At 43.3% G+C, this 11399-nt stretch overlaps 1 protein-coding gene across 1 annotated transcript in view; it reads right to left on the bottom strand.

Annotated features, from left to right (window-relative positions):
• Positions 1-4742, bottom strand: part of Havcr2 (hepatitis A virus cellular receptor 2) — a 26451-nt gene extending 21709 nt beyond the window's left edge. Inside the window, exons 1-3 of the mRNA XM_032914109.1 lie at positions 4685-4742; positions 3124-3465; positions 534-617 (exon numbers count right to left, since the gene is read on the bottom strand). Coding sequence (XP_032770000.1) covers positions 534-617; positions 3124-3465; positions 4685-4742 — 484 coding nt within the window. The remainder of the gene's footprint in view (positions 1-533; positions 618-3123; positions 3466-4684) is intronic.
• Between the last annotated feature and the right edge of the window lie 6657 nt (positions 4743-11399).

Genomic DNA, 11399 nt, shown 5'->3' with positions numbered 1-11399 from the left:
AGACAGAGACACAGAGACAGAGACACAGAGAGACAGAGACAGATTAATTTATTAAAATGTAATAAAATTTTGAAATTTTAAAATAAGTTAAAGCCTTTGTTAGATGCGAGCCTTGGCCTTTAAGAGCTGAACCATTTCTCTAGCCCCAAATGACTTTCTCAATGAAGCAACAGCAATAGTAAATGCTTCTCTTCCTTTGTATAGCAAAATCTATGAATATCCAAAATCATTTCTCCATGGTAGGGGCAGTGCATTTTCCTGAGACAGGAAATCAGAGGTCTCCCGGCCCTGCTCTTTGGACAGAAGAAGAAGCAGAGACCCATGGAACTGAAAGGCTGTGCCTCAGCTCACCTGGCTAGTTTGTGATGTAGACTCCTAACCCAGGAGGCTAATATGTGGTCCACTACCTCATTCCCCTCACACAACGTTACAATGCTGAAGGGTAAAAAAGTGATTTTTCTTCGCTATTTCATATTCAAATCTCAGTGAACTGAGATACAAGCTAAACGCATACTCCTGTGCTTAGGTCTTACCTGAGCCACTTCCCTCAGTGGTTAGGGTTCTTGGAGAAGCTGTTGTAGAATCCCCATGAGCAGTCCCAGCTGGGATGACTTTGGCTTGAGTCAGAAAACATTATTATGGATTAGGGATTTTTTTAAAACATTTATTTACTGGGGAGGGGGGGCATGTGGAGGTCAGAGAACAACTTTCAGGAGTCAGTTCTCTCCTTCCACCATGTGGGCTACAAAGACAAAACTCAGGTCATCAAGCTTGGTAGCAAGTGCCTTTATCCACGGAGCCATCTCACTTGCCCAAGAGTAAGGCTTTGCCATGAGCACAGTTTACGTCAGGGAATACTGACAGGGCAGAAGACAGCATCTGAACGATGATAAATGAAGGGACACACACCTTCAGCTCCAAATCTACATGGGCACACTCACTGAGAGTGTACCACACACGTCAGGTGGTTAACAGTGGTACGATGCATTTACCATTGCTACAGTCATGGAAGTGACAGGCATCAGAGCTCTGTATAATCCTCAGCTTATAGAATCCTTCCAGTGGCCTGTATGATAGATAACTATATTTTGCAGCTGAAAGGCCATACATTTGAAATAATGTTCCAATACTAGGTCATTAATAAGAAGAGTTGGTTTGAACTCTGCTCCGTGCGGCCACAAAGTACGTGCTCTTAAATTCTTTGATTTGTGCAGTAACGGGGAGTCAAACCCAGGATCTTTTGCTGAGCTACATACATGACCCTATGTTAAAACCTAATCTGTCTTAAAATGCATGAACATAAACATCTTCTTAACATACACACACAACCCAGTGGTTCATATTCCTGGCTTACCTAAAATAGATTTTTAGGTGGGAAAAAAAATTCAGAGTCCATCTCCAGATATGTCTCTGGTTTCCAGGTAGGACCCAAGCACCAACAGGAGATAGAAAGGTGCCGCAGGTTATTTGATCACGTGGTGAACCCTGAGATTGTGTTGTCTAACGGACAAGCCCATTTCTAGTTATGGTATGACTCAGCCCTAGCATACACCTTTAATCTGAAAGCTGTTCATTGTAAACAGGATTAAATAAGGCCAACAACAGGATAAGAGGCAGAGCAAGCAACCAGTTGACAGGGAGTAAACATAGGGAAAACCGTAGAGAGTGAGAGGGGGTCCAGAGGATGGATAGAGAGGCACAGGAAGTAGAAGGGAGGGACATTCAGTTCAAAGCATTTTTGAGACAGTGTGGAGAGGAGAGCTTCCTTTTTCTTTTGGGACATCTACTGTGGAGGAAAGTCAGCTGAGTTCTTCCTCTGCCTCTCTGAGCTAACGGGCTTTTACCCCAGCATATGGCTCCCCAGTCTTATTGGTAAAATCAAATATTTGAGACTTTATTAAAAACAACATCTGGTGCCTAGCATGGGACACCATTTGTAGCCACAGTCTTTCCTACCTGGCCTCTTTGTTCCCAGAATAATTCTGCGACTTATTTATGTATGGATAAATGCCTAGACCATAGCTTTGGCATGTTCTCCGACTGGCTCATAACTTACATAACTCATTTATTCAAGTCCATGTCTGCCACATGATTGGTTACCTCTCCTCAGTTTCATGTATCTGAATTCCTCAGAGTCCAGGGTGAAGTCTCTTGCCTCTGACTCTCTCCCAGAGTTCTCTTCCAGTCTCTCTACCAGAATTCCTACTTATTACTTCTTGCCTTTTGCTAACAGGCTATCAGCTTTTTCTTGACAAGGGATGCTTCCACACAGTACACAAGAGATTCTCTCTACTGAAAGATTGTAAGAGCCAGAGGTAGTAGATCACTCCAAGGAAACTAGATTATTCTACATGTGCTCCAAGGAACCTGGATTACTCTACATGTAAGTGCACAGAGACAATGATAGCATTCATAAGACTTGCACGGACTCAAACCAGACGAAATCCCAGCACTGAGAAGGGGAAGGGGAGAGGAGCTCCCACTCCTCTAAGAAGCTATTTGCAATTGATTCAGCTGGGAAAGAGAAAAGTCCAGTTTTCTCCAATGGCGTGTCATTGAGTATACCAACCACGTTCAAGAGCAGACCCCTTACCCAAAAGTAGTTGACCACTACAAACATACCCTATTTGATTCTGTGCACTTTGTTTTGTCAGATATTTTCATATTATTGATTATGTTCGTTTTGAGTTTTGATTAGTGTGTGTGTGTGTGTGTGTGTGTGTGTGTATTTGAGAGACAGAAAGAACACAAGGTTGTGTGAGTAAAAAGGTGGAGAAAATCTCATCAGAAGTTGGAGGAGGAGAAAAATATGATCAAAATATATCATATAAAAAATTAACACAAAGAGAGTTAAAAATATAAACTTTCCATGTAATGCCAATGATCAGTCAGGGTCTTGAACCTCTGGTCTATGTCTTTCTTTCCTTCCTGTAGACTGTATCCTTCAGCTGAAAACATGTAAAAATGACATCACTGGCCTTCACACATGAGACCTATTTATTCATATCTTTCCATCCAAGGTCTGTCGCCAGGGAAGTCAGACATGAGAATCCTCTGTTTCTATAATATTGTGACTCACAGGCAATGCTGATGGACAAGGAGAACATGGAATGGTCTACTCACCTGGTTCAGTGATGCTTAATTTCAGCTCTAATTTTGCATCATTCATTGGGCCAGGGAATTGTATCCTGCAGCAGTAGGTCCCAGAGTCAGCTAGAGTCACATTCTCTATGGTCAGCGACATGTCTCCTTCATAGAAATTCCCCTTTAGCTGGTATCTGCTGGATTTCCGATATGTCACATTCACTTTATCCGTTCTGAGCACCATACTGGCACACTGTGACAAAGGACAGGATCCCTTGCCCCAGCAGGTAGGCACGAGTGTCCCAGAGGCAGGTACAGCGTATCTGCAGGGCAGATAGGCATTCTTCCCGACCTCAGCTGTGTAAGCATTTTCCAAGGACCCTACACAGAGAGGAGAGGAGAGCAATACAGTGAGGGTCCATCTTTTCAAACAATACATCACAGAGTGAAACAGGACACTATGGCTGCCCTGCTGGGAGGAGGGCTGGCTGTGCCAATGATTCTCTGACTTGAGACACAGCAGAGAGTCCCATTTAAACATGTATTAAGATTGCACAGGCCTCTCATCCTGGAGCTCAGCAGGAGGAGGCAGAAAATTCCGAATTAGAGCCAGACCAGACTGAACTGAGTAGCAGGTTCCAGGCTAGCCAGAGTGATGAAGCCGTCTCTTAGGGAAAAAAAAAATTACCATACCAGGAACGATGATGTAAGCCTGTAATCCCTATAAGGAACCTGGGGAAAGAACTGTAGTGAGTTTGAGCCAGCCTGGGCAACCTACACTCATTCCCCAAAATGTGTGCCTGCGTTGGACTGAGATGGAACATGAGAACTTGTATTTCTCTCAGTTCGTGTGTGTTGTGGAGTCCTTGACACTAGACATCCCTCCTCCTTTTTCAGAATCACAGCTCTCCAATCGTGAACAGTTTGAGCTAGTGTGACGCCAAAGCTAATTGAGTTAACATTCAGAAAAATGGGCATTGTTGGCCAGGAAAACAACCCACCAAATCTGGACTAGTTGTCTGTTCTCTCTCTCTCTCTCTCTCTCTCTCTCTCTCTCTCTCTCTCTCTCTCTCTCTCTCTGTGTGTGTGTGTGTGTGTGTGTGTGTGTGTGTGTGTGTGTGTGTGTGTGTGTGTGTGTGCACGTGATGAATAGGACCCCTGACAGAACAAAGCTAGTGGCTTCTTTCATATTTGAAATTCCCATATGTTTTACTGAAGTTTAAAATAAATTCCTTTATAACAACACACAAAGTCATGTGCAAGCATTAACCCCTCTCCCAACTCTTCACAGCCCGCAGCTCCCCTTCCTAGAGCCCAGACATTTAAAAGATGTCCACACGCTGCTGTCCCGTGGTAACGCCTACCCACACAACGGCTCGCCTTGATTCTCTCTGTAGCATTGCAAATGCCAGCAGTCTATGTGAGGTTGTTCAATTAAGCTCACTGCTTGGGTCATTGTTAGGTCAGATTTATTTACCCGGTCCCCCATTATTGGACATTTAGGTTGCTGTTACAAACAGTATCACTGTGACCATCCTTGTATCTTCGCCTTGCCCTCTGAAATAATCCTCCAGTTGAAAAGGGCCAGGCCCGTACTTACTTGCAGGTAGTGGTTGCAGCAGTAGCAGGACACAGCTGAAGGGAAGCCATGAAAACATGAGTGCTTGGCTGGGGAAATCAAAGGACAGCTCCTCGTTGATAGAGCGCTAGCTCTTCAGTGAAAACGTTACTTCCTCTTAACTTCTGAGTACCCAGGATCACAAGGGCTAACCACACCCACTGACGCCAGCCTGCTCCCCAGGATGTCTGACCACCAGTGATTCCCACGTTAGCACCGCCAATCTAGTCACATCAGAGAACGTTGCCATTCTGTGTAAACGTCACCCTAGACACATCCTGCAAGGCACTCTGAGGTTCATTACATGAGGTCAACAAAGAGGAAGAAGCAATGTCACTGAGATAGAAAAGTATGAGTCGTGGCAAGAGGAGAGAGACCTCTAATTATCTCAAAGAAAATAGCCCAAGAGGGTTTATGTCCATGCCCAGCCAGTTACCAGGGAACAAAAACATAAACATGTCACTCGTGTGTTCTGGTATCAGCAGGTCAATCTCCATTCATCAGGTCTGTGACCAAAGTTCTCGAAGCACCTGCTTTGAGCCAGGCACTGAACTGGGTGCTGAAGAGTGAAGCGCTGAAGCTCTACATGGTGGTGCACACCTTTCATGGAAGCACCTGGGAGGCAGAGGCAGGCAGACCTCTGACTATGAGGCCAGCTTGGTCTGCAGAGCAAATTCTAAAGCAGCAGGGGCTCTACGGAGAAACCTGGTCTGGAAAAAAAAATTAACTAATTAACCAGCCAGCTAAGTAAATAAATAAAGTGATAATTGTTATAGCCTTTACATTTCCGGACAATATGAGAGCTCAGTTGTCATCCCTGGTGTGATACACTTTAGAGTGTAGTCTGTAAGCTTATTGTCTCTGAGTACCTTTGTTTAGAATGGTATTCTGAGGTAAGGAGATTATCGAGACACCATTACAGGTGGCAGGTGCTCACTTGGAATGCCAGCACTCAGGAGGCTGAGTTAGGAGGATCACTGGATATGAGGCTAGCCTGGGCTACGCAGCCGCCCTCTGTTAACAATACCAAAGAAGTTGTGTTGGTAGTGTATGTGGAGCTTCAGGGTCGTTCTGACTTTGACCTTTAAGGAGCACATACTTCCTGCTGCAATGCTTCTGGCCCGTGGTTTGGACAGAGCTGAGCAGACCTCTATATTCCATTGCATCCCATCTCATGTGCATGAGGAATCCCCTCTGTTCCCCCGGAGGGAAGGGGGAAACTTTGAACATGAATCGTCAGAATGTGTTAAGTTCCAGCCATGTCATTTATGACCATGGTACCACCTAAGACTTCAGCCCTCTCAGCCATTAGCAAGTGACATTTATCTAGACACCTTCAAAACCGAAGCTTTCCCACAGAGGGAAGTCAGCTCCCAGGCTGTGTAATTTCTGAAAGCCTGGTGGGTTTCCGCTGTGTCAGCCCTTCCTGAGCTCCCCGCCAATCGTCTTTATGCCTTAAATGCTTTAAATCTAAATATCTGTGGGAAACCCTGCTAAAACATCTAAGTGAACTTCCACAAAATCATGGAATGGGGGCTGCTCGAGAGGTGCTGTTTAATTTCCTTATTTTACAGACAACAGAGACTCAAGAGAATGGCAGATTCAAGGCATGTGTCTAGAGTAATAAGAAGCCCCCTAAGCCCTAGGCATGCTATAAATTATGTTGCACGAATTTAATGTCTTTACTGTCAGTCTATATCACGATTAACAACTTACAAAATTTATTTCTGTCTAATGGAGAGAGGATTAAACCGGAAGTCAGGGGCCATATTTAACAAAGATTCTTGAGTGTGGCTTCTAAAGCACCAGCTTGCAGTAGAACGGCTACTGAGACCAACTCCTACTGCTTTGCTCTGTCCTGCTTGGTTTCGTCTGGTTTGACATGAGGTCTGTTGTAACCTAGGCTAACCTGGAACTCTATGTAGCCCAGGCTAGCCTCAAACTTCACACACACACACACACACACACACACACACACACACACACACCCCGCCTCTACTGCCCAAGTACTAACAGTATACATACGTCCCACCATGCCCATTTCTGTGAGCGACTCTGTAAAACACTGGTCTTTTTCCGTTTTGTTTTGTTTTTAATTTACTAACGTGCAGCCCTTGAGAGAGTCTATAGAGGCCCACCTGGTCCTCTGCCTGTTTGTAAGGCACTCGGTTCTGAATCTTTTACAAGCTAATTTTTTTCTTCGTAGTGGGTTTTTTTTTTTTTATTGTCATGCTAAAACACAAAACCGGCATCATAAACGGCTACATTTAGCAGTAAACATGAGAGAGGGGAAAAAGCCAGAAGTACAATAAACCCCTCTATGGAAATACCTTATCATTTCCACAGCACAGAAACTGAAACAATCTATTAACCAACTAGTCAAAATTATAGCCCTCGGAGGGGTTTTGCCCACACAAATGAGTATTGCCTAAAGCAGATTGCTAGTGTTTTATTGAATTAGTTTTTTTTTTTTTTTTAAAAAACGAGTGATATTTAATTCATCTTCGTATTGCTGTTGCTATAATTTTCAGTTGCTTATTTTTTGGTACCATATATCCAAGGACAACTTGTAGTCAGCTCTCTCCTTCCACCATGTAGGTCCTGGCGATCAAAATCAGGTTCTTGGCTCTATGGTAGATTGTCTTTACCCACTGAGCCATCTCCCAGGCCTGTCTTTGTTAGGGTTTCTATTGCTGGATTGAAACACCATGACCGAAATCAAGCTAGGCAGTTAAGGGTTTGTTTGGCTTGCCCTCCCACATTGCTAAAGTAATTTTAAAAGAGTCATAGATATATTATGCCATCTTCTCAGTCTTCAATGTGTATCTACTTCCAAAAGAGGAAACCCTGCCGTGTAAACATGAGACCACTACTATTCAAAATAAATAGTTACTGATGTTCCTGTATACTACGTGTACTAGACCACACTCATGTTCTTCTATCGCAAAAGTATTATTCGATTGATTTGTTTTTATCCAGACTCAGACCAGGCGTCTACATGCAGCTGGTCGTCGTAGCCTGATGTCTCTTTTAATCAGCAGCAGTCTTTCCTTCCTTTCTTTCCCAGGCACTTGCTGGTTCTATGAATCTGTTCTCTGGGAACTGCTCTACATCCTGGCTTGTCTGGGTTCTTGTGGTGTCTTTTCACTTTTGGTTCCTGTTTCCGTTACAGTTCCTGAAAGTGGTGTTCAGCTCTTGAGGTGTGGCGAGCATCAGGTTGGCGTGTTTGCTACAATGCCTCACGGCCTGCTTTAGGTTTGATATCACAACACAGCTATCTGATGGCTGCACCTCCAGAGATGACAGATCGCTCGGCCTTTGGCTTTCACTTTTAGCACTGGGTACTGAAAATCTTTATCTCCTGCAGTATATTCTCATCCTTTGCCACAGACTCATGGATTCCGCTGAGTGAGTGGTGGTTCATGCCTATGATCTCAGCACTCGGGAAGTTGAGGCAGAAAGACTATTATGAGTTCAAGGCTGCCTTGAACTACATGGTGAATTCTAAGCCAGCATGAAACACTGAGTGAGATCCTGCCTCAAATGGGGGAGGGGGAAGGAGACAAGGGAGACATAGCTCAGTGATGAGCGCTTACCTACTAGATCCTTACTATTACATAGCCGTGAGTGGTGCCCTACAACCGTAAAACCGCAGCCCTAGCACTCAGAAGGGGCAAGCAGAGGAGGATCAGGAGTTCGAGGTCACCCTCTGTTCCAGCTTGAACTACACGAAACCTGTCTCGAAATAAAAAATCGGTTCCTTTGAAACTCACATTTTGTGTCTGTCTTCGTTTGCAAGGGAGATCACCAAAGACCCACTCGTACTCGATGATTCCGGAATGACATAAAACTATATCATAAACTGGGCGAGACGGACTGTGAACTCAAGGCCAGCCTGAGCTCTGTGGTGAAGCCCGGTCTCATTCAGCCGAAAGGAACTTTGGGTAGTCAGTGTGCCAGATGGTGCGGGCTGGCTGTAATGATTTGAAGGACGGACGCTCTGCTACGGATTACGTTTGAGACGCTGCTGACTCCTGAAATGCTTTTACGGTCTCTGGACTTTTGTTCCTGTCTGTTTACCTTCAACACATTTGCCCTTCTACCAGGGCCAGCACTGGAAGACATATTTTAGACACACTTTACAAATTCCTGCCTTACTAGTGACCACCTCCCCCAGTATGGTTCCAGCACATTTCTACCTTGATTGGCCAACGTCGTCTCGCCAAAGACCCAGTATATTCTTTTTTGTGCTGCAAGTGGCAGAGAACCCAGCTAAAATTACCTTCGAGGCAACACAAACCTATTGACTGACAACAAGGAGAACCACTGGACAGAATGCCTTGGATGCTTCCGTGAAAAGATTTATACGTGTTCACACAAGTGGATTACACATTCATTCCTCAACAATCACAGTCTCCAAAGAATCAAAACAAGCAATAAATAAAACAAACAGTGCTCATTGGTTCCCACCTATGTCGCCTCCCCAAACCTAGTATTAGTCTCAAAACTAGTTCAAGAGTGACATTCTCTATGATCAAGCATTGGCTGATCTTAAGAAGGCGCAGGAGATAAAGCTATCCAGGCAGAATTGCTTAAAGTCAAACAAATGATAAAGGCACAGAAAGATAAAGAGAAGGCACTGTATGCAAAAATGCTTGCTTAATAAGGATTAACGTTTCCTTAACTATTATACATTGATTATATAAAGGACAATGTATATTACTGTCTACATGATCCCTGATGTGTTTCCCTTGACCTTTGTCATTGTTTACATAGTAGTGCTGACATAAGTTCTTTCTTAATAAAGTGTTACAAAATACAAAAAAAAAAAAGAATGACATTCTCAAATAAAAGTTGCAGTGTGAGAACAATAAAAGGGAAGAAGATGGCTAAGTAAGGTCCTCCAACCATGTCTCCCCACAGACACTCTAGTTCACCTTTTCATGAACCAGATACCTATACAAGAGGGAAAGCCATGTACGAAACCAAATTTGATAACCTGAAGAAATAGAGAAATTACCAGAGCTATACATTTTCCCCAGACAGAACTAGCAAGACTTGAAAAGATGAATGGGTCGATAACAAGTAACAAGGCTAAGTCAGTCAAAAAGAGCTTCCCACTGAACAAGAAAGATGGTGAAGCACTTAGGGTATAAGCTGCACTCTTGCAGAGGACCCAGGTGTGGTTCCCAGCATCTTCACTGGGTGGCTCCCACCAGTGCCAGGGGATCTGATGCTCTCTTTTGGCCTCTGTGGGCACATCCACATGCACACACAGACACACACACACACACACACACACACACACACACACACACGAGAGAGAGAGTCAGAGACAGAGAGACAGAGAGACAGAGACAGAGACAGAGAGAGATTTTAAGAAGTGATAATCAAATTTCCTTAAATAATTCCAAATTATGAAGAGAAAGGAATTCTCCCAAACACCTTCCACAAAGCCAGAATCACCCCATACCAACACAAATGAGGACACAAGAAAAAAAAAAGAACATGACTGGCTAATGTCCTTGGTGAACATGGATTCAAAAATGCTCAAAAGAACTAGATGTGGCAATGCACACCTTTGAACATGGAACTTAGTCAACAGACATAAGGTTTCCCACATTTGGATGCTTTAAATTTGAGAGTAACTTTAAATACATAGTAAGTTGCCTTAAATAGAGAGAAAGAAAGGAAGGAAGGAAGGAAGGAAGGAAGGAAGGAAGGAATCTGGGGTCTGGTGATGTGACTCAGTGTTTGCTTGCAAGCATGAAGCCTTGGGTTTGATACAAGTACCAGGAAAAAAAAAAAGCACAGTAGCATGCGCCTGTAATCCCAACGTATGGGAGGCAGAGGCAAGAGCATCAAAAGTTCAAGGTCATCCTTGACTACATATGAAGTTGGAGGACAGCCTATCTCAAATAAAATTTTAAAGAAAGCATTCTCGTTTATAATAGCTACAAAATAAATGAGTAAATAAATACCTCAGAATTAAGTTTAACCACAGAGGTGAAATATCTTGACAATGAAAATGATAAAACACTGATAAAAAAATTAAAGAGTTACAGATGCAAACAGTACAGAGTCTGGAAGAATCCACACTGTTCAGGCTCATACTAATTTTCAGGTTAATGCAACCCCTATCAAAATGGCAATGGCATTTTTGACAAGACTAGGAAAAGACAGCCTAAATTTACATAAATACACACACACACACACACACACACACACACACCCACTTAAACATCTTGAACAAAAAACAAAGGAGACATTACACTACCCAACTTCAAAGCATTCTGCAAGCTATAGTAATCCAACAACATGGTGCAGCATAAAAATTGATACACAAGAATAAAGAGTCTAAAAATAAACCACTCAACTATAGCCAATTGCTTTTTGTCAATAATGCTAATAACACTCATTGTAGAGAGTCCTGATGCTAAGAAAATTGGATACACATATACAAAAAGAATGAAACTAGATGCCTATCTCTTGCTTCTTACAAAAAACAGGATAGGAATAGGGAGGTGTGTGTGTGTGTGTGTGTGTGTGTGTGTGTGTGTGTGTGTGTGTGCAGAGCATCATGCAAGGCAGCACTCTGTGAACTGAGCTATAGCTTCAACACTTCAAAATGTATTAAGACCTGAAACTAAAACAAAGTAGAAAAGAAGGTTGAGTGGTAGAGTATTTGTCTAGCATA

Source organism: Rattus rattus, chromosome 9 (assembly GCF_011064425.1).
Source record: "Rattus rattus isolate New Zealand chromosome 9, Rrattus_CSIRO_v1, whole genome shotgun sequence".
NCBI lineage: Eukaryota > Metazoa > Chordata > Mammalia > Rodentia > Muridae > Rattus > Rattus rattus.
Note: the sequence above shows the minus strand (reverse complement) of the source record. Positions and strands in the feature narration are given on the sequence as shown.